Genomic DNA, 24494 nt, shown 5'->3' with positions numbered 1-24494 from the left:
TAAGGGGAAATGTGAAGCTATCAGGCAGGAACTTGGAAGCATAAATTGGAAACAGATGTTCTCAGGGAAATGTACGGCAGAAATGTGGCAAATATTCAGGGGATTTTTTTAATATTATAAGGACACACAGTCCTCTTTTATTGTCATTTAGTAATGCATGCATTAAGAAATGATACAATGTTCCTCCAGTGTGATATCACAGAAACACAAGACAGACCAAGACTGAAAAACTGACAAAAACCACATAATTATAACATATATGTAAAGGGGTTTCGTCTCTTATGTTACTGTGTAGGCTAATTAAAATGGCTTCTTTGTTATGTTATACTTGGGAATGCTTCTTTGTTATGTTAAACGCTGCGAAAGTTTTTGGGCTGGCAGCTTGTTTTGGGTTAGGAGTGTGATAAGAATATGTTACGAACCAATTGGGATAGTTGTTATGTTTTTGGTGTATTTGAAGATACTGTATGCGCGGGGTTTTGGGGCAGAAGGCGGGAGAGATGACAGAGGATGGACCAGGTGCTGTGATGTCTGCTAACGGGGTCGGACCCCGAGGAGGGCATTCGGCAAGGAGATGGAGACAGACTCATGTGGAGTGTCTGGCCGGCCACCGTTGTTGGTCCCAGGTGGCCAGGCAAGGTGGTCCGAGGGGTCGCAGGGTGAAGAAGAAGGGTCCTGAGCTCCAACTGCTTGTGCACGACGAGATTGAACTTTGATAAGTGTGGCTTCTTTTATTTTCCTTTTATATTTTATTCTCTATTAATTATATAGTTCCAGTAATATCTATAAACTGTTTAATCGTATCTGGTGTATTGTCTGTTATTTGGGCAGAGTGGAGTACATCACACAGCATCCACACAAACTAATTAACCAGTTTGGCGGGGTTGAGGGCTGTTTCCCTAGACAACAGCGAGCTGAGCGACCCTGAGATTGGCCAGGGGGGCTACATATAGTTACAACAGTGCAAGCAATACCTTAATTTGATGATGAACATACCATGGGCACGGTAAAAGAAAGTCTTAAAGTCTCTCCAAAGTCCCATCATCTCACGCAGACAGGAAAAGGAAGAAAACTCTCCCTGCCATGTGCTTCCAGCGTCGCAAGCTTGCCGATACAGCATCCTGGAAGCACCCGACCACAGTCTGACTCTGAGTCCGTCTGAAAACTTCGAGCCTCCGACTAGTCCTCTGACACCGAGCACCATCTCTGCCGAGTGCTTCAACCCCAGCCCCGGCCGCCAGCAACAGGCAAAGCCGAGGATTTGGGGCCTTTTCCACCGGAGACTCTCAATCGCACAGTAGCAGTGGCAGCGAACCGGGCATTTCTGAAGTTTCTCCCGATGTTCCTCCGTGCTTCTCACGTCTGTCTCCATCAAATCAGAATTGTGCACGGCATCCTACTTACAAATACGATATCATTCACTGGAGAGACCACGCGCGCTGCGTCGCGCCGCCGTCTTCTCCTCCCTCCAGTGGAGTTCTGCATAGGTATGTTCCAATGAGACAGGGTAAGGATGGTAGGGTACAGGAACAGTGGTGGAAATCTATTCAATAAAAAAAGAACTTAGGAAAGGTTCAAAAAACTAGGTAATGATAGAGACCTAGAAGATTATAAGGCTAGCAGGAAGGAGCTTAAGAATGAAATTGGGAGAGCCAGAAGGGGCCATGAGAAGGCCTTGGTAGACAGGATTAAGGAAAACCCCAAGGCATTCTACAAGCATGTGAAGAGCAAGAGGATAAGATGTGAGAGAATAGGACCAATCAGGTGTGACAGTGGAAAAATGTGTATGGAACAAGAGGAGATAGCAAAGGTACTTAATGAATGTGGGGGTAGAAGGGCGTGTTGGCAAGTTTGCAGATGACACAAAGGTTGGTGGTGTTGTAGATAGTGTAGAGGATTGTCGAAGATTGCAGAGACACATTGATAGGATGCAGAAGTGGGCTGAGAAGTGGCAGATGGAGTTCAACCCGGGGAAAAGTGTGAGATGGTACACTTTGGAAGGACAAACTCCAAGGCAGAGTACAAAGTAAATGGCAGGATACTTGGTAGTGTGGAGGAGCAGAGGGATCTGGGGGTACAGATCCACAGATCCCTGAAAGTTGCCTCACAGGTGGATAGGGTAGTTAAGAAAGCTTATGGAGTGTTAGCTTTCATAAGAGTTTGGGATAGAGTTTGAGTCGCGATGTAATGATGCAACTCTATAAAACTCTGGTCAGGCCACACTTGGAGTACTGTGTCCATTTCTGGTCACCTCACTATAGGAAGGATGTGGAAGCATTGGAAAGGGTACAGAGGAGATTTACCAGGATGCTGCCTGGTTTAGAATGTATGCATTATGATCAGAGATTAAGGGAGCTAGGGCTTTACTCTTTGGAGAGAAGGAGGATGAGAGGAGACATGATAGAGGTGTACAGGATAATAAGAGGAATAGATGGAGTGGATAGCCAGCGCCTCTTCCCCAGGGCACCACTGCTCAATACAAGAGGACATGGCTTTAAGGTAAGGGGTGGGAAGTTCAAGGGGGATATTAGAGGAAGGTGTTTTACTCAGAGAGTGGTTGGTGCGTGGAATACACTGCCTGAGTCAGTGGTGAAGGTAGATACTCTAGTGAATTTTAAGAGACTACTAGACAGGTATATGGAGGAATTTAAGGTGGGAGGGTTATATGGGAGGCAGGGTTTGAGGGTCGGCACAACAGTGTGGGCAGAAGGGCCTGTACTGTGCTATTCTATGTTCTAATACTTTGCTTCAGTATTCACTACGGAAAAGGATCTTGGCGATTGTAGAGATGAGTTATAGTGGACTGAAAAGCTTGAGCATGTAGATATTAAGGATGTGCTGGAGCTTTTGGAAAGCATCAAGTTGGATAAGTCACCGGGAACAGACGAGATGTACCCCAGGCTACTATGGGAGGCGAGGGAGGATATTTCTGAGCCTCTGGCAATGAGTTTTGCATCATCAATGGGGATGGGAGCAGATCCGGAGGATTGGAGTGTTGCAGATGTTATTCCCTTATTCAAGAAAGGGAGTAGAGATAGCCTTGGAAATTATAGACCAGTGAGTCTTACTTCAGTGGCTGGTAAGTTGATGGAAAAGATCCTGAGAGCAGGATTTATGAATGTTTGGAGAGGCATAATATAATTAGGAATAGTCAGCAAGGTGTTGTCAAAGGCAAATTGTGCCTTACGAGCCTGAATGAATTTTCTGAGGATGTGACTAAACACGTTGATGAAAGTAGAGCAGCTGTTGTGTATACAGATTTCAGCAAGGCATTTGATAAGATACCCCATGCAAGGCTCATTGAGAAAGTAAGGAGGCATGGGATCCATGGGGACATTGCTTTGTGGATCCAGAATTGGCTTGCTACAGAAGGCAGAGTGGTTGTAGATGGGTCATATTCTGCATGGAGGTCGGTGACCAGTGGTGTGCCTCAGGGATCTATTCTGGGATGCCTACTCTTCATGATTATTATAAATGACCTGGATGAAGAAGTTGAGGGATGGGTTAGTAAATTTGCTGATGACACAAAGGTTGGGGGTCTAGTGGATAGTGTGGAGGGCTGTCAGAGGTTACAGCGAGACATTGATAGGATGCAAAACTGGGCTGAGAAGTGGCAGATGGAGTTTAACCCAGATAAGTGTGAGGTGGTTCATCTTGTTAGGTCAAATATGATGGCAGAATATAGTACTAATGGTGAGACCATTGGCAGTGTGGAGGATCTTGAGGTCTGAGTCCATAGGACACTCAAAGCTGCTGTGCAGGTTGACTCTGTGGTTAAGAAGGCATATGGTGCATTGGCCTTCATCAACCATGGGATTGAGTTTAGGAGCCGAGAGGTAATATTGCAGCTATATAGAATCCTGGTCAGACACCACTTGGAGTACTGTGCACAGTTCTGGTCACCTCACTACAGGACGGATGTGGAAACCATAGAAAGGGTGCAGAGGAGATTTACAAGGATGTTGCCTGGATTGGGGAGCATGCCTTATGAGAATAGGTTGAGTGAACTTGGCCTTTTCTCCTTGGAGTGGCGGAGGATGAGAAGTGACCTGATAGAGGTGTATAAGATTATGAGAAGCATTGATCATGTGGATAGTCAGAGGCTTTTTTCCAGGGATGAGATGGCTAATACATGAGGACACAGTTTTATGGTACTGAGGAGATGTCAGGGCTAAGTTTTTTACGCAGACAGTGGTGAGTGTGTGGAATGGGCTGCCGGCGATGGTGTTAGAGGCGATTATGATAGGGTCTTTTAAGAGACTCCTGGATCGGTACATGGAGCTTAGAAAAATACAGAGCCATGGGTAACCCTAGATGATTTCTAAGGTAAGGACATGTTTGGCACAGCCTTGTGGGCTGAAGGGCCTGTATTGTGCTGCAGGTTTTCTATGTTTCTAAATCTCCTCTGCACCCTTTCTATAGTTTCCACACCCTTCCTGTGGTGAGGCGACCAGAACTGAGCACAGTACTCCAAGTGGGGTTTGACCAGGGTCCTATGTAGCTGTAACATTACCTCTCGGCTCTTAAACTCAATCCCACAGTTGATGAAGGCCAATGCACCGTATGTCTTCTTAACCACAGAGTCAACCTGCGCAGCAGCTTTGAGTGTCCTATGGACTCAGACCTCAAGGTCCCTCTGATCATCCACACTGCCAAGAGTCTTACCACTAATACTATATTCTACCATCATATTTGACCTACCACTTATCTGGGTTGAAATCCATCTGCTGCTTCTCAGCCCTGTTTTGCATCCTATCAATGTCCTGCTGCAACCTCTGACAGCCCTCCATACTATCCACAACACCCCCAACCTTTGTGCCTCAGCAAATTTACTAACCCATCCCCCCACTTCCTCATCCAGGTCATTTATAAAAATCATGAAGAGAGGAGGTCCCAGAACAGACCCCTGAGGCACACCACTGGTCACTGACCTCCATGCAGAATATGACCCGTCTCAACTACTCTTTGCCTTCTGTTTGCAAGCCAGTTCTGGATCCACAAAGCAATGTCCCCTTGGATTCCATGCCTCCTTACTTTTTCAATAAGCCTTGCATGGGGTACCTTATCAAATGTCTTGCTGAAATCCATAAAAATGATAGCTGCTGCTTTACCTTCATCAATGTGTTTAGTCACATCCTCAAAAAATTCATTCAGGCTCGTAAAGCATGACCTGCCTTTGACAAAGCCACGCTAATCATATTATGCTTCTTCAAATGTTCATAAATCCTACCTCTCAGGATCTTCTCCAACATCTTACCAACCACTGAAGTAAGACTCACTGGTCTATAATTTCCTGGGCTATCTCTACTCCGTTTCTTGAATAAGGGAACAACATCTGCAACCCTCCAATCCTCTAGAACCTCTCCTGTTCCCAGTGATGATACAAAGATCAATGCCAGACGCTCAGCAATCTCCTTCCTCACCTCCCAAAGTAGCCTGGGGTACATCTCATCCGGTCCCGGAGACTTATCCAACTTGATGCTTTCCCCAAACATCCTGGACAATAGTTATGCCAACCAACATAATCTAGTCATTGAAACCCATCAAACTGTTGTTTGTGAGGTCTTGCGGTGCATACATGACAGGGTATCTTGAATATTAAAAGGCTTGTGTGGAATGGATGTGGAGAGGATGTTTCCTACAGTGTGGGAGTCTAGGACTAGAGGACTCAACCTCAGAAAAGAGGAACGTCCTTTTAGAACAGATATAAGGAGGAATTTATTTAGCCAGATGGTATAAGTGTATGGAATTCATTGCTACCAACAGTTATGGATGCCAAGTTATTGGGTATACTTAAAACGGAGGTTGATAGGTTCTTGATTAGTCAGGACATCAAAGTTTATGAGGAGAAGGCAGGAGAAAGGGTTTGAAAGGGATAATAAATCAGCCATGATTGGAATGGCAGAGCCTAATGGCCTAATTCTGCTCCTATGCCTCATGGTCTAATGGAAATGAAGTCATCGAACAGAAACTGGGAAATTGCCCACATTAATCAGTTAAATATTTGTGCATGCAGACTGGGGCCGCAGTGAGGAGGCAGCATGGGACCTGGACCAGCACAGGGCTCTCAGCCAGAGGCGGCTGGGTGGAAATCCTGGCTGTCTCAGCTCCATGGAGCTGGGGACCGAGTCGTCAGGCGGCGGAGAGCAGCTGAAGTGTCTCATGCACGGCTTGGAAACCAGCTCCTCCCTCTCCAGGCATTTCCTGCATTCTGGTCTGGAGAATCTGAGCAATGTCCCATTTGTGACAGGCCTCTTCTTAATGCTTTCTATTACAGTGCTTCTACATGGACAAACAACATGGAGGGCTTTAGCTCTTCAGATGGGTCTTGGTGAGAACCAGAAGCACCCTGGCATCAGGATCATGTGGTGGAAATGTGATTAATATGGATGGATACCTACTGGCCAGCATGGTCATGACGGGCCAAGGGACCTGTTTCAGTGCTGTATGACTCTCTGGCTGGGCTTGTTTTCCCTGGAAGGGTCACCTGGTATCAGAATCTGGTTGAGTGGGTCATGAAATTTGTTACTGTGGCAGCAGTACATAATAAAAACTGTAAATTACATTATTTACATTATTTTAATTATACAAATTAAAACTGGAAATAGAAAAGGCTTGTCAGAAAGGCGGTGTTATGATAATTGTGGGGGATTTTAACATGTGAGTGGATTGGGAAAATCAGGTCGGCACTGGATCTCAAGAGAGAGAGTTTGTAAAATGTCTGCGAGATGGCTTTTTAGAACAGCTTGTTGTTGAACCCACTAGGGGATCGGCTGTACTGGATTGGGTATTGTGTAATGAACCGGAGGTGATTAGAGAGATTGAGGAGAAGGAACCCTTAGGAGACAGTGATCATAACATGATTGAGTTCACTGTGAAATTTGAAAAAGAGAAGCCAAAATCTGATGTCTCGGTATTTCAGTGGAGTAAAGGAAATTACAGTGGCATGAGCGAGGAACTGGCCAAAGTTGACTGGAAAGGGACACTGGCGGGAAGGACGGCACAGCAGCAGTGGCTGGAGTTTATGCAGAAATGAGGAAGGTGCAAGACAGGTATATTCCAAAGAAGAAGAAATTTTCGAGTGCAAAAAGGATGCAACCGTGGTTGACAAGAGAAGTCAAAGCCAAAGTTAAAGCAAAGGAGAGGGCATACAAGGAAGCAAAAATTAGTGGGAAGACAGAGGATTGGGAAGTTTTTAAAAGCTTACAAAAGGAAAACAAGAAGGTCATTTAGAGGGAAAAGATTAACTATGAAAGGAAGCTAGCAAATAATATCAAAGAGGATACTAAAAGCTTTTTCAAGTACATAAAGAGTAAAAGACAGGTGAGAGTAGATATAGGACCGATAGAAAATGATGCTGGTGAAATTGTAATGGGAGATAAGGAGATGGCAGAGGAACTGAACGGGTATTTTGCATCAGTCTTCCCTGAGGAAGACATCAGCAATATACCGGACACTCAAGGGTGGCAGGGAAGAGAAGTGTGCGCAGTCACAATTACGACAGAGGAAGTACTCAGGAAGCTGAATAGTCTAAAGGTAGATAAATCTCCTGGACCAGATGGAATGCACCCGCGTGTTCTGAAGGAAGTAGCTGTGGAGATTGCGGAGGCATTAGCGATGATCTTTCAAAAGTTGATCGATTCTGGCATGGTTCCGGAGGACTGGAAGATTGCAAATGTCATTCCGCTATTTAAGAAGGGGGCAAGGAAGCAAAAAGGAAATTATATACCTGTTAGCTTGACATCGGTGGTTGGGAAGTTGTTGGAGTCGATTGTCAAGGATGAGGTTACAGAGTACCTGGAGGCATATGACAAGATAGGCAGAACTCAGCATGGATTCCTTAAAGGAAAATCCTGCCTGACAAACCTATTACAATTTTTTGAGGAAATTACAAGTAGGCTAGACAAGGGAGATGCAGTGGATGTTGTATATTTGGATTTTCAGAAGGCCTTTGACAAGGTGCCACACATGAGGCTGCTTAACAAGATAAGAGCCCATGGAATTACGGGAAAGTTACATAGGTGATTGGCAGGAAACAGAGAGTGGGAATAAAGGGATCCTATTCTGGTTGGCTGCCGGTTACCAGTGGTGTTCCACAAGGGTCCGTGTTGGGGCTGTTTCTTTTTACATTGTACATCAACGATTCGGATTATGGAATAGAAGGCTTTGTGGCTAAGTTTGCTGACGATACGAAGATAGGTGGAGGGGCCGGTAGTGCTGAGGAAACATAGAGTCTGCAGAGAGACTTGGACAGATTGGAAGAATGGTCAGAGAAGTGGCAAATGAAATACAATGTTGGAAAGTGTATGGTTATGCACTTTGGCAGAAAAAATAAATGGGCAGACTATTATTTAAATGGGGAAAGAATTCAAAGTTCTGAGATGCAATGGGACTTGAGAGTCCTCGTACAGGATACCCTTAAAGTTAACCTCCAGGTTGAGTCAGTAGTGAAGAAGGCGAATGCAATGTTGGCATTCATTTCTAGAGGAATAGAGTATAGAAGCAGGGATGTGATGTTGAGGCTGTATAAGGCGCTGGTGAGACCTCACTTGGAGTACTGTGGGCAGTTTTGGTCTCCTTATTTAAGGATGTACTGACATTGGAGGGGGTACAGAGAAGATTCACTAGAATGATTCTGGGAATGAGAGGGTTAACATATGAGGAACGTTTATCCGCTCTTGGACTGTATTCCTTGGAGTTTAGAAGAATGAGGGGAGACCTCATAGAAACATTTCAAATGTTGAAAGGCATGGACAGAGTGGATGTGGCAAAGTTGCTTCCCATGATGGGGGAGTCTAGTACGAGAGGGCATGACTGAAGGATTGAGGGGCGCCCATTCAGAACAGAAATGCGAAGATTTTTTTTAGTCAGAGGGTGGTGAATCTATGGAATTTGTTGCCACGGGCGGCAGTGGAGGCCAAGTCATTGGGTGTATTTAAGGCAGAGATTGATAGGTATCTGAGTAGCCAGGGCATCAAAGGTTATGGTGAAAAGGCAGGGGAGTGGGACTAAATGAGAGAATGGATCAGCTCATGATAAAACAGTGGAGCAGACTCGATGGGCCGAATGGCCGACTTCTGCTCCTTTGTCTTATATTTAAGAAGTTAAATAAGTGCAAAACGAGAGAAAAAAAGTAACGACGTAGTGTTCATGGGTTGAAAGTCCATTCAGAAATCCAGTGAAATATTGTTGCTGTAGTGTCTTCTTTGTAACTGCATCGATATGTTGGGATCAGGATAGATCCTCAGAGATGTTGACACCCAGGAACTTGAAATTGCACACTCTTTCCACTTCTGATGCCTTGATAAGGACTGGTGTGTGTTCCCTCGACTTCTCCTTCCTGAAGTCCACAATCAATTCTTTAGTCTTACTGACATTGAGTGTAAGGTTGTTGCTGTGACACCATCACCGAGGCCATGCCCTCTTCTCATTGTTACTGCCAAGAAGGAGGTACAGAAGCCTGAAGGCACACACTCAGTGATTCAGTAACAACTTCTTTCCCTCTGCCTCTGATTTCTGAATGGACATCGAACCCATGAACCTCACTACTTTTTTATTTATGTTTTTGCTCTGCTTATCTAGATTTAATATATATGTTCACTGTAATTGGTGTACTTTTTTCTATATTATCATGTATTGCATTGTACTGCTTCTGCTAAGTGAACAAATTTCACGACATATACCGGTGATATTAATTCTGATTCTGAAGTCAGTGACAGCTGTGCCGTATTCATTCAGACTTGAAGATGAATCCCTGAATACAGTTGAGTTCACCAACTCAAAGCAGTCCTGTAAAGTGATTCTCTGCCTCCCTTGTCCATATCTTCTTGGTCTACTCTACTGATGCTGTGGTCTTCAGTCTCTGTCTATACTCAGGCAGTAGAAGTACAGCTAGGTGATCAAACTTTACGAAGTGTGGAAGTGGATAGCATGGTAAGTGCCCTTAATGGTAGTGTAACAGTGGTCCAGTGTGTTGGCTCCTCTGGTTCCACAAGTGATTTGTTGGTGATAATTGCTTAGAGGCATTTTCAATCTGACCTGAAGTGCATTATTGATAGAGAGTGCATTGTCAGAAGTTTATTCCATGGTAGGGGAATCAAAAACAAGAAGGCACAGGTTTAAAGAGGGGTGAGATTTTTACAGAGAGAATGGTGGAGTGCAATGCTGGAGAAGGAGTTCTCAGAGACCTGTAGACAGACATTGTATTGGCAAGGCATAGAAGGCTATGGTCATAATGTGGACAGGTGGGATCAATTAGATGGTCAGTTTGGACATGGTGGGATGAAGGTGTTGGTTCTGAGCTGTTTTACCCTGTGACTCTGATTCATTAAAAACCAGGGTCTCTCCAGGCCCTCTGGCCTCTGCTTAGCCCTTCAGGGACTGGTGAGAATGTGTGCTTGTGCATGCGAGTGTGAATAGAACATTACAACACAGAATATTCCCTTTGGCCCATGATATTGTGCTGACCTCTTAACCTGCTCTAAGATCAATCTAACCCTTCCTTCCTACATAGCCCTCCGGTTTTCTATCATTCATGTACCTATCTAAGAGTCACTTAAATATCCCTGATGTATCTGTCTCTACCACCACCGTGACAGGGTGTTCCATATACTTAGCCCCCTCTGTGTAAAAACAAAACTTACCTCTGATATCTCCCCTACACTTTTCTTAAAATTATGGCTACTGGTATTTGCTATTTCCACCTTGAGGAAAAGTCTCTGGCTGTCCACTTGAACTGTGCTTCTTTTCATCTTGTACATCTCCACCAATTCACCTGTCATCGTCCTTGGCTCCAAGGAGAAAAGCCCTAGCTCACTCAACTCTAGCCTCCTGATGTGGATCAGGAAGAAAGTATAGGAGCCTCAGGACCAACACCAGCAGGTTCACTAACAGTTAATTATCAGGGTCTTGAATCCGTGGGGATAACCACTTAACTTCACTCGCCCCATCACTGAACTGCTCCCTCAATCTATGGACAATCTTTCAAGGACTCTTCATGTCATGTTCTCAATATTTATTGCTTATTTACTTATTATCATTATTTATTGTATTTGCACAGTTTGTTGTGTTTTGCACACTGGTTGTTTGTCCGAATTGATGGGTACGCTCCTTCATTGATTCTATTATGTTGCTTGGATTTTCTGAGTATGCCCACAAGAAAACAAATCTCAGGGTTCTATATGGTAACATATATGTAGTTTGATAATAAAGTTACTTTGAACTTTGATCCTCTCCTCATAAGACATGCTCTCCAATCCAGGCAGCAAACTGTAAATCTCTGCACCCTCTCTAAAGTTTCCACATCCTTCCTATAATGAGGTGACCAGAACTGAACACCATTCCAAGTGTGGTTTAACCAGGGTTTTAAGGAGCTTCAGCATTGCCTTGCGGCTCTTGAACTCAATTACCAGAGATGAACACACCATATACTTTCTGAGCAGCCCTACCAAATTGAGCAGCAACTTTGAGGGATCAGTTAATGTGGATCCCAGTGTGTTCCTGTAGATAGGGTTCCAGGAGAGGCCGGAACTCTGACATCCTGGCTTTGCGGCCAAAAACTGACAACTCAGCCTGATGGGCTCACAATCTCCATTGCTTCCTGCATTACAAAGTGGATTGTGGTGAGCACGTACCTGCAGCATCGCAATTGGAACACAATAGCATTGGCGCAAGTCACCCACACAGCCCTGTTATGCCTCCTGTTAAGCACCAATTATTTCTAGTCTGCAGGGTTACCATGTGCCAATGAAGTGTGGTTTGTATGACCAGAGAGATCTAGCATCAGGCATGCCTACTAAAGCATCACACAATCCTCCAATCTCTATCTGCCTCTTCCAATAGGGCTACCTGTCAGTGGTGTAAAATCACTATTTTAGAATGTGTGCTTCCTAGTTTGAATGTTTTGCACCTTGGCTTCAGAGGAATGGTGTCTCGTTCAGCTGTATCTATGTATGGTTTGAATGATAAGTAAACTTGATTTGATAAGCACTCAGCAGGTCAGGCAGCAGACAAGGGGAGAGAAATAGCATCGAAAGTTTAGACCAGGGGAACCCCTCTACCAATGACCTTTCATCAAAGTCGTGTTCATTCTGTTCCTCCTTCCATAGTCACTGCCTGACCTGCTGAGTGTTTCCAGTGTAATTGGTTTGGCTTTGTTGCCAAGTTTGCAGACTATATAAAGATAAGTGGAGGGGAAGATAGTGTTGAGGAAGCAGGGAGTCTGCAGAAGGATTTAGACAGATTGGGAGAATGGACCAGGGCATCAAAGGATATGGGAAGAATGGGGATGACTGGAAGAATTGGGTCAGCCCATGATTGAATGGTGGCGCAGACTTGATGGGCAGAATGACCTTCTTCTGCTCCTATATCTTATGGTCTTATGGATAAGGAAGTGGCAGATGTAATATAGTTTAGAGAGGTGTATGGTCATACGCTTTGATAGAAGGAATAAAGGTGTAGAGTATTTTCTAAATGGGGAGAAAATTCAAAGTTCAGAGATGCAAAGGGACTTGGGAGGCCTTGTGCAGAATTCCCTAAAAGTTAACTTGCATATTGGATCGGATGTGAAGAAGGCAAATGTTAGCATTAACTTTGAGAGCACTACAATATAAAAGCAAGGATGTGATGCTGGAGCTTAATTAGGCCTTGGTCATATCATGCGGAGTATTGTGAGCAGTTTTGGGTGCCGTGTGTATGAAAGGGTGTGTGTTTAGAACAGAATTGAGAGATTTCTTTAGCCGGAGGGTAGTGAGTCTGTGGAATTCATTGCCATGGAGGTCAAGTCACTGGGTATACAGTGTTTAAACCAGAGGTTGGTGAGCTTTTTGATTAGTAAGGGCAACAAAAGTTACGGGGAGAAGGCAGAAGATTGAGGCTGAGAGATAATAAATCAGCCATGATAATAAATCAGCAGGGCAGACTTAATGGACTGAATATTCTGCTCCTATTTCTTATGGTCTTATGTACCAAGGTACAGTGCAAAGCTTTCGTTTGCTTTCCATCCAGGCAGATTATTCCATACCTCAGTACACTGAAGAGTAAAACAGAATTCAGAATGCAGAGTTACTGTTACAGTTAAAATGCAGTGCAGGTAGACAGTGAGGTGTGAGGGCCATGGTAAGGCAGACTAGGGGATCAAGACTTCACCTTTGTTGTATAGAACAACTCTTCAAGAACCTTATAACAGTGGAATAGAAGCTATCCCTGAGCCTGATCATACCTGTTCAGGGATTTGTATCTTCTGCCCAACAGGAGGGGAAGTGAATGGGATCCAGAGACAGCGAGAAGTGTAGACGGAGTCCATGGAGGGGAGACTGGGTTCTGTAATGTGTCGATCTGTGTTCATGACTTTCTGTAGTTTCTTGTGGTGTCAGGCAGAGTAATTGCCATTTTCTGTTTTTATCTCAGATTACCCACATCTGCTGTGTGTTGATTTGCAGTTACGAGTTAAGCGATTTAGTTTCTGGACAACATCCGGTAGTCATCTCTGACAACATGATTTATTGCGTTAGACTCCAAACACAACACAGCATGGATCTGAGCCAACACACTCTCTTCTCTGCACAAACATGTCAGTCTTTATTTCCATTAACCATACACAGATGTGATCCTTTGGCCAAAGTATTTACATTCTTACTGACTACTCTAGAAATTATGCAGACACATTCTCCAGGTGAAAATTTTAAATTGATGGCAGTTCATATGTAATCCTCAACAGAAGAAATAGTGTAGCTCACCCTGTCAACACAGCGAATGTTTTTAAAAGCCTCTTCCACTCCCCTGGTCCAGTTTTAGTTGTAGTGCTGTGCCAGAATTATTTGCCCTCATTGCAAAACTGAAGTCAATTGAAGTGATGGACTTCAACCATGTGAACAGTGGAGCCAAGGGATTCTTGTCAGGTGGGAGTATCAAGGAACAATAGAACATGTTGGAAGAGCAGAATGGCCACACCTTGCTCCTGTAGTGAGACCCCAACTAGATTAGAGTGTCCCCACTATCTGCAACACGAGCAGGACAATAGTGAACATTCCACTGGCCTCCAACTCAACTACTTGGTAATTTATCAGTAGTCCTAGCAAATAAACCAGGAATGAATCTGTGTTGTGTGTACCTGTACCCCTATGCCATGTGTGCTCGACCCTGTGCCCCTGTAATTGCTTGTGTTTTGCTCCCACAGCTGCTAGCAGCTTCTTCAGTGCATCCTGTGCTCCTGGAGCCGGTGCCTCCTTCCCGAATCTTTGTGCACTCTGCCGGGGACAGAAATCCTACAACACGGCCAGAAACTACTTCTGTGAAACCACCGACAACGAGCCGTACTATGGTTCTGAAGGAGCTCTCCGGTATGTACCCGTGACAGGGTCCAGATCCAAACCTGACCCATTACCACCTGCTCCCTGTGGGTTAGAATTTCCTCAAAGTATCTCCACACCCAGGAGACTGGTCCTGGCTCTGTTCTGGTTAGCCCAACTGTTCTCCCACATAACATGTCAGCCATCCTCTGTGGTCCTTACCGTTACAACTTTTCCAAACATTCTGTGGGTCAGGCATTGTCTGTGGAGAAAGAACCGGCTGACATTTCAGAATCAGGTTTATTATCACTGGCATGTGACGTGAAATTTGTTAACTTAGTAGCAGCAGTTCAAAGCAATACGTAATCTAGCAGGGAAAATAAATAAACAAGTAACTCAATTATGTATACGTGGGAATATATATATTAGTGGGAAGCCAGAGGATTGGGAAGTTTTTAAAAGCTTACAAAAGGAAACTAAGAAGGTCATTAAGAGGGAGAAGATTAACTGTGAAAGGAAGCTAGCAAATAATATCAAAGAGGATACTAAAAGCTTTTTCAAGTATTGTTACGTACCCCGTAACTGGGTTGCCAAACCAGCAGAAATGGATCACTCAGTTGGAGTCTGGATTACTAGAACTAAGAAAGTTTTATTAAAGAAACAAGCAACACAGTAATCGAAAGGATAATAAATGCAACAGTTCAGCAATGATAAACACACATGTGCACAGAATTAAAATAACAGCATCAATCAAGCTCGATCGTTGTCTAAGGGTAAATGACCAATTTCAAAGTGACACAAAGTTCAGTCCAATTTAGTTCAGTTCGCAGTAATCGTTGCCATGGCGATGGACAACGTGGGGGAAGGGAGAGAGAGAACGAGAACGACTGATCATTCAGAACGGCTTCCACTCACAGACCGGCGATATTGCTCACAAGCAGCTTTTGGGCGGGTCCTTGGTGATGTCACCTGAGGTCACTGACTGTGACCCCTTCTCCAGATGCAGTCGATCCTCTGCAGTGAACCCGGCACCCAAGCAAGGGCGGACACACACCGGGTTCCCGCTGATCGTACCTTTCCACCCTGTGTGTTTAAGGCTGATCCCCCGATCAGCCGTCCAACAGCTTCCCACCGACTCCTGAGAGGCGCACCGCTTCCAGGGTCTCGTTACCTCGAGTGTTGTGTGTGTGCTGCCTTAGCGAACCTGTCCCTTTTTATTCCCCTGCTGGGGTATCGCCTGTCCATCACTTCAAACAGTTCAGGGTTCAAAGGGGGAGCCGCTCTAGATAGCTCTCTCTCCCGTCCCTTCATTACACATCTCCAGATGCTGCTTCATTGTTCCTTATCTCTCCTTCCCCTGAGGACAGGTGGCAGACCAACTGCTGATGCCACTGATGCTAGCCCAGGCCAGCAAACATCTTAATTTATGTGTATTCTCGTCATAGTATATAAAGAGTAAAAGACAGGTGAGAGTAGATATAGGACCGATAGAAAATGACGCTGGAGAAATTGTAATGGGAGATAAGGAGATGGCTGAGGAACTGAATGAGTATTTTGCATCAGTCTTCACTGAGGAAGACATCAGCAGTATACGGGACACTCAAGGGTGGCAGGGAAGAGAAGTGTGCACAGTCACAATTACGAATGAGAAAGTACTCAGAAAGCTGAATAGTCTAAAGGTAGATAGATCTCCCGGTCCAGATGGAATGCACCCTAGTGTTCTGAAGGAAGTAGCTGTGGAGATTGCAGAGGCATTAGCGATGATCTTTCAAAAGTTGATAGATTCTGGCATGGTTCCGGAGGACTGGAAGATTGCAAATGTCACTCCATTATTTAAGAAGGGGGCAAGGAAGCAAAAAGGAAATTGTACACCTGTTAGCTTGACGTCGGTGGTTGGGAAGTTGTTGGCGTCGATTGTCAAGGATGAGGTTACAGAGTACCTGGAGGCATGTGACAAGATAGGCAGAACTCAGCATGGTTTCCTTAAAGGAAAATCCTGACAAACCTATTACAATTTTTTGAGGAAATTACCAGTAGGCTAGACAAGGGAGATGCAGTGGATGTTGTATATTTGGATCTTCAGAAGACCTTTGACAAGGTGCCACACATGAGTCTGCTTAACAAGATAAGAGTCCATGGAATTATGGGAAAGTTACATACGTGGATAGAGCGTTGGCTGATTGGCAGGAAGCAGAGAGTGGGAATAAAGGGATCCAATTCTGGTTGGTGTTCCACAGGGGCCTGTGTTGGGGCCGCTTCTTTTTATGCTGTACATCAATGATTTGGATTATGGAATAGATGGCTTTGTGGCTAGTTTGCTGATGATACGAAGATAGGTAGAGGGGCCAGTAGTGCTTGAGGAAACAGAAAGTCTGCAGAGAGACTTGGATAGATTGGAAGAATGGGAAAAGAAGTGGCAAATGAAATACAATGTTGGAAAGTGTATGGTTATGCACTTTGGCAGAAGAAATAAACGGGCAGACTATTATTTAAATGGAGAGAGACTTCAAAGTTCTGAGATAAAATGGGACTTGGGAGTCCTCGTGCAGGATACCCTTAAGGTTAACCTCCAGGTTGAGTCGATGGTGAAGAAGGCGAATGCAATGTTGGCATTCATTTCTAGAGGAATAGAGTATAGGAGCAGGGATGTGATATTGAGGCTCTATAAGGTGCTGGTAAGACCTCGCTTGGAGTACTGTGGGCAGTTTTGGTCTCCTTATTTAAGAAAGGATGTACTGACGTTGGAGAGGATACTGAGAAGATTCACTAGAATGTTTCCGGGAATGAGAGGGTTAACATATGAGGAACGTTTGTCCGCTCTTGGACTGTATTCCTTGGAGTTTAGAAGAATGAGGGGAGATCTCATAGAAACATTTCGAATGTTGAAAGGCATGGACAGAGTGGATGTGGCAAATTTGTTTCCCATGATGGGGGAGTCTAGTACGAGAGGGCATGACTTAAGGATTGAAGGGCGCCCATTCGGAACAGAGATGCGAAGAAATTTTTTTTGCCAGAGGGTGGTGAATCTATGGAATTTGTTGCCACGGGCAGCAGTGGAGGCCAAGTCATTGGGTGTATTTAAGGCAGAGATTGATAGGTATCTGAGTAGCCAGGGCATCAAAGGTTATGGTGAGAAGGCGGGGGAGTGGGACTAAATGGGAGAATGGTTCAGCTCATGATAAAATGGCGGAGCAGACTCAATGGGCAGAATGGCCAACTTCTGCTCCTTTGTCTTATGGTCTTATGGTATATTGAATAGATTAAAAAACATGCAAAAACAGAAATACTGTACATTGAGAAAGTGAGGTAGTGTCCAAAGATTCAATGCCCATTTAGGAATCGGATGGCAGAGGGGAAGAAGCTGTTCCTGAATCGCTGAGTGTGTGCCTTCAGGCTTCTGTATCTCCTATCTGATGGTAACAGTGAGAAAAGGGCATGCCCTGGGTGCTGGAGGTCCTTAATAATGGACGCTGCCTTTCTGAGACACTGCTCCCTGAAGATGTCCTGGGTACTTTGTAGGCTAGTACACAAGATGGAGCTGACTAGATTTACAAACCACTGCAACTTCTTTCGGTCCTGTGCAGTAGTAAGTCCTCCATACCAGACAGTGTTGCAGCCTGTCAGAATGCTCTCCACAGTACAACTATAGAAGTTTTTGAGCGTATTTGTTGACATACCAAATCTCTTCAAACTCCGAATAAAGTACAGCCGCTATCTTGCCTTCTTTATAACTACATCGATATGTTGGGACCAGGTTAGATCCTCAGAGATCTTGACACCGAGGAACTTGAAGCTGTCACTCTCTCCACTTCTGATCCCTCTATGAGGATTGGTATGTGTTCCTTCGTCTTACCCTTCCTGAAGTCCACAATCAGCTCTTTCATCTTACTGACGTTGAGTGCCAAGGTTGTTGCTGCGGTACCACTCCACTAGTTGGCATATCTCACTCCTGTACACCCTCTCATCACCATCTGAGATTCTACCAACAATGGTTGTATCGTCAGCAAATTTATCGATGGTATTTGAGCTATGCCTAGCCACACAGTCATGTGCATATAGAGAATAGAGCAGTGGGCTAAGCACACATTGTAAGGTATGCCAGTGTTGATCATCGGTGAGGAGGATATGTTATCACCAATCCGCACAGATTGTGGTCTTCCGGTTAGGAAAATGAGGATCCAATTGCAGAGGGAGGTACAGAAGCCCAGGTTCTGCAACATCTCAATCAGGATTGTGGGAATAATGGTTTTAAATTTTCAGTCAGGATTGTGGGAATGATGGTTTTAAATGCTGAGCTATAGTCGATGAACAGCATCCTGACATAGGTGTTTGTGCTGTTCAGGTGGTCTAAAGCTGTATGGAGAGCCATTGAGATTGCATTTGCTGTTGACCTATTGTGGCAATAGGCAAATTGCAATGGGTCCAGGTCCTTGCTGAGGCAGGAGTTCAGTCTAGTCATGACTGACCCCTCAAAGCATTTCATCACTGTAGATGTGAGTGCATTGGAAATGAGAAGGGAGGATCCAGAAAGTGCTGTTTCAAGCTACGGAGAAGGAATGGATAGGACAAAGGGAATATTGGTGATGGGGCGGGTTCCTCTGCCCAATGGGAAGGTGCACCTTTATGTGCGTTACTACATAATTGTCCCCAATTAACTAAATGATCAGGTAAACCCTGCCTCAGATACTGTCCCATCCCTCCATCCCCGCCACCTTCTCTACAACCTAAAACTTTCCGTTTTAACAAAGGCTCTGTGGCCTGAAACATTAACTCTATTCTCCCTCCGCAAGTGCTACCTGATCTGCTGAGCTTGCCAGCACTTCCCCGTTTTTATTTCCCATCTCCAGCTCCTGCAGGTTTTTGAGTTCCGCCCTGAGGTCTGTTCTCTGTCAATTGGAAGGTCACTAGCAGTACTAGTTTGGGATCAAACATTAAACTAAATGGGGGAGAAAATTCAGAAATCAGAGGTGAAAAGGGACTTGGGAGTCTTTGCAACACACACAAAATGCTGGAGGAACTCAGCAGGCCAGGTAGCATCTATGGAAAAAAGTACTGTCGACGTTTTAGGCCGAAACCCTTTGACAGGACTGTACTTTTTTCCACAGATGCTGCCTGGCCTGCTGAATTCCTCCAGGATTTTGTGTGTGTTGCTCGGATTTCCAGCATCTGCAGATTTTCTCTTGTTTGGGAGTTCTCACGCAGGATTCCCTAAAGGTTAACTTGCAGGTTGAGTCGGTGGTAAGGAAGGCAAATGTGATTTTAGCATTTATTTTGAGAGGACTAGAATATAAAAGCAAGGGTGTAATGCTGAGGCTTTATAAGGCGTTGATCAGACTGCACTTGAGGTCTTGTGGGTCGTTTTGAGTCCAGTTTGTTGGCATTGGAGAGGATCCAAAGGAAGATTATGAGAATGATCCCAGGAGTGAACAGGTTAATGTATGAGGAGAGTTTGATGGCTCTGGACTGTACTCACTGGAGGTTAGAAGAATGGGGGAGGGGTGATTTCTTTGAAACTTCTCGAATATTGAAAGGTCTGGATAGAGTAGATGTGGAGAGGACGTTTCCAGTAGTGGAAGAGGCTAGGACCTCAGGGCACAGCCTCGGAATACAAGGACATCCCTTTAGAACAGAGACGAAGAGGGAATTCTTTAGCCAGTGGTTGTTCAATCTGTGGAATTCATTGCCACGGACAGCTGTGGAGGCCAAGTTGTTGAGTATATTTCAAGCAGAGGTTCTTGATTAGTCAGGACACCAGAAGTTATGGGAGAAGGCATAATTATCTCAACCAACATAATCTAGTCATTGAAACCTATTGAACTGTTGTTTGTGAGGTTTTGCTGTGCACACATCAGCTGCTACATTCTCTGTGTTATCACAGCGCTTTCACTGGGTGGTCAATGAAAGCTTATCAGGTGTCAAACAGTGTGGTGAAACCCGTAATAATATAGCCTATTTTAGATGCCACAATGGATGAGATTATTGGCCTTGGATCTTATAGGAGCAGAATTAGGCCATTTGGCCCATTGAGCCTGCTCCACTGATTTTGTTTTCTCAACCCCATCCTCCCACCTTCTTCCCATAGTTCTTAAATCCCTTCCCAATCAAGAAACAGTCAATTACTGCCTTAGATTCTCCTCCTTTCCTGTAAACAGCCTTCCTTCTCTTGCTGCTGGACTCTGTTCTGGACAAGGTCTGGGTGCCACACTGTCCATGCATAAATACTTGCCTGCTAACTCCTCTGACCTTGGGTCATGTGGACACAGGACAGTGGATCATCACACAGGAGACTGAGGGAGATATGAGTGACCCTGCCTCCTCTTCACAGTCCCGATGCATGGTAGGGTAGTGTAGTGGTTAGCGCAATTACCCAGCAGGGTTATGATTCCTCAGCTTCTGTGCATTCTCCCTGTAACTGCATAAGTTTACTCTGGGTGCTCCAGTTTCCTTTCACATGCCGGGTTAGGGTTAATGAGTTGTGGGGATGCCATGTTGGCACCAGAAGCATTGGGGTTGCCCCTAGCACAATCTTTAATGATTTGACTGTGTGTTTCGATACGTACGCGACAAACGAAGTGAAAGAATCATTCTGCCTGTCTCTCCCTCCAGATCCTGGGCCGGGTGAGTCCGACATCTTCTGCACTACTAACTGAGATAAATTGCTAGTTTTACACAAGGCCCCTTACCACTTGCGTCACAGTGAAGCAGTCAGTTTCAAACACACACTGAAATGTTTACAGAAAGCTTTATCCCACGCCTGGACCCATCATGCTTTTAGCTTGATACAGTCCCTCACCTGACAAACCCACCCACACTCCTGGGCTATTTAGTCAGAGAATAGTCATCACATTCTAGTTAACCCCACCCCCCACCCTATTATCTCAGTCTGTGAAAACTTTAAACAACTGTTTACGTTGTAAATACACGCTGTTATTTACGCACATTATATTCCATATAGGTACCTAGCCTCTAACTTTATTTATAGTGTACTGCATATAAGTTATTCTTTATAATTGTTGGATATTGTTTTTTTCTGTTGCCCATTGCACCAGCACACCACAGCACATTCCTAATACATGCAAAAGTATATTGCAAATGAAGTTGGTCTTTGATCCCGGTTTTACTGGGCGAAGCAGCCTGTAGAGATGCCTGTCAGAGAGCAGAGCTACATGCCAAGGTTGACTCTTCTTCCATTGGGTGGGATGTCTGCCTCACAGAGATCGACTGCCCTATCTCAGCAGCTGTTCATTCTGTGACTGTTCCAGAACTGGAAGGGAGGCCACGAAAGAGAAGAGGCACCCAAACTTGGGGCAAGTGATCCTCATGAGGCCTAGTACCAAAGTAACACAGAACCAAGATGGCAGCCCTGCACCCGACAGGCCTTCAGCAGGGGTGGACGAGCTTGGGCTAACAAGCCTCACTCTAAGATGTACTAATGTTTCCTTGCAGATGTTTGGAACAGGGGACTGGTGACGTGGCTTTTCTGGACAATTCGGCCCTTGCCAGCATGAGCGGTGAGTCTGTTTCTCCTACAGTTGCCATGACAGCAGAAGAATGAAGAGGGAGAAACGTGCCCACCAATCATGTTCTTCCTGCCTGATCTGCTGATCTATCTATCCTAGGCCACCAGACAAAGCTTTGAGCCAATGTTTTCATTTTGATCAAACCTAAATGACTGGCACATAGCTCCTCCAACATTTGGATGGAGGAACAACTCTCAATCTCCACATAAGGCAATCCCTGTCAAGGGCAGGTTCATCCTGGCACTGGTAAAGTCAAGTCACTTCTTACTGTCATTTCAACCATAACTGCTGGTACAGAACACAGTAAAAATGAGACAATGTTTCTCAGGACCATGGTGCTACATGAAACAATACGAAAACTACACTGAACTACGTAAAACAACACAAAATCTACACTAGACTACAGACCTACCCAGGACTGCATAAAGTGCACAAAACAGTGCAGGCATTACAATAAATAATAAACAAGACAATAGACACAGTAGAGGGCAGTAGGTTGGTGTCAGTCCAGGCTCTGGGTATTGAGGAGTCTGATGGCTTGGGGGAAGAAACTGTTACATAGTCTGGTCATGAAAGCCCGAATGCTTTGGTGCCTTTTGCCAGATGGCAGGAGGGAGAAGAGTTTAATGAGGGGTGCGTGGGGTCCTTCATAATGCTGTTTGCTTTGCGGAAGCAGCGTGTGGTGTAAATGTCTGTAATGGCAGGAAGAGAGACCCTGATGATCTTCTCAGCTGACCTCACTATCCGCTGCAGGGTCTTGTGATCCGAGATGGTGCAATTTCCGAACCAGGCAGTGATGCAGCTGCTCAGGATGCTCTCAATACAACCTCTGTAGAATGTGGTGAGGATGAGGGTGGGAGATGGACTTTTCTCAGCCTTCACAGAAAGTAGAGACGCTGCTGGGCTTTCTTTGCTATGGAGCTGGTGTTGAGGGACCAGGTGAGATTCTCCACCAGGTGAGCATCAAGAAATTTGGTGCTCTTAATGATCTCTACGGAGGAGTCGTTGATGTTCAGTGGAGAGTGGTCGCTCTGTGTCCTCCTGAAGTCAACAACCATCTCTTTTGTTTTGTTCACATTCAGAGGCAGGTTGTTGGCTCTGCACCAATCCATTAGCCACTGCATCTCCTCTCTGTATGCTGACTCATCGTTCTTGCTGATGAGACCCACCACGGTCATGTCATCGGCGAACACGATGATGTGGTTCGAGCTGTGTGTTGCAACACAGTCGTGTGTCAGCAGAGTGAACAGCAGTGGACTGAGCACACAGCCCTGGGGGGCCCTCCATGCTCAGTGTGATAGTGTTGGAGATGCTGCTTCCAATCCAGACTGACTGAGGTCTCCCAGTCAGGAAGTCTAGGATCCAGTTGCAGAGGGAGGTGTTCAGGCCCAGTAGGCTCAGCTTTCCAATCAGTTTTTGAGGAATGATTGTGTTGAATGCTGAAATGAAGTCTATGAACAGCATTGGAACGTGCATATCTTTTTTGTCCAGGTGTGTTAGGGCCAGGTGGAGGGTGATGGCAATGGCGTCATCTGTTGAACGGTTGGGAACTGCAGGGGGTCCAGTGAGGGAGGGAGCAGGGTCTTGATGTGCCTCATAACAATGGGGGAACTGGAATTTCTGCTGCACGTTCCAGCCATTTTGGGTGGCAATGTAGACCTGAGACAGTGTGGGGTCTTTTCTGGTTTTCTTCTGGATCATCTTGGCCGTAAAAGGGAGACTTTCAATTTGTACTAGAGAGAATACATTAAGAGGAGTGTCCTCTTTTGTAAACTTTACAGGTATTTCCTTTTCCAAGGGTAAACTCCAATCCATCGGCATTTCTATGCTTAGTTGTCCTCCTGAATTTGCTCGTGTAATTGTGTCCTCCAACAAACAGAGCCCATCTCAGCATTCGTGCTGCTGCTGCTAGTGGAACAGCCTTCTCTAGATTGAAAATGGATACTAATGGTTGATGATCAGTAATGAGTACTGGTTGAAACACTTTACACCCCAAAGCAGACTCCAGGCCTCTGTCAATTTGTGTGTAATTTTTCTCTGCAGTGGTAAGGTAATGCGATGCAAAAGCTATGCAGTGTTCATCTCCATCACTCATAACATATGACATGACTACACCTATACCATAACATGTGACATAACTGTACCTATACCATAACATGTGACATGAGGATGTGACTAAGCATATTGATGAAGGTAGAGCCGTAGATGTAGTGTATATGGACTTTAGGAAGGCATTTGATAAGGTACTCCATGCCAGGCTTATTGAGAAAGTAAGGAGGCATGGGATCCAAGAGGACCTTGCTTTGTGGATCCAGAATTGGCTTGCCCACAGAAGGCAAAGAGTGGTTGTAGATGGGTCACATTCTGCATGGAGGCTGGTGACCAGTGGATCTGTTCTGGGACCCCTACTCTTTGTGATTTTTGTAAATGACCTGGATGAGGAAGTGGAGGACAGGATAGATTAGAGGGCTTGTCTACCAAGGCCTTATGGGTGGAGCTGAGAAACAGGAAAGGTATGACCACATTAATGGGGTTGTAGTATAGACCACCAAATAGTCAGCGAGAATTAGAGGAGCAAATGACTGCAGACAACTTCAGGAAACATAAAGTTGTGATAGTAGGGGATTAAATTTTCCACATATTGATCGGGATTCCCATACTGTTAAGGGTCTAGATGGGTTAGAGT

At 45.0% G+C, this 24494-nt stretch overlaps 1 protein-coding gene across 1 annotated transcript in view; it reads left to right on the top strand.

Annotated features, from left to right (window-relative positions):
* The window catches only part of sxph (saxiphilin), a 106641-nt gene that overhangs the window by 33348 nt on the left and 48799 nt on the right, over positions 1–24494 (top strand). Inside the window, 2 exon segments of the mRNA XM_072279949.1 lie at positions 14177–14339; positions 21735–21799. Coding sequence (XP_072136050.1) covers positions 14177–14339; positions 21735–21799 — 228 coding nt within the window.

Source organism: Mobula birostris, chromosome 2 (genome assembly GCF_030028105.1).
Source record: "Mobula birostris isolate sMobBir1 chromosome 2, sMobBir1.hap1, whole genome shotgun sequence".
NCBI lineage: Eukaryota > Metazoa > Chordata > Chondrichthyes > Myliobatiformes > Myliobatidae > Mobula > Mobula birostris.
This window is presented reverse-complemented; position numbering and strand designations above follow the sequence as displayed.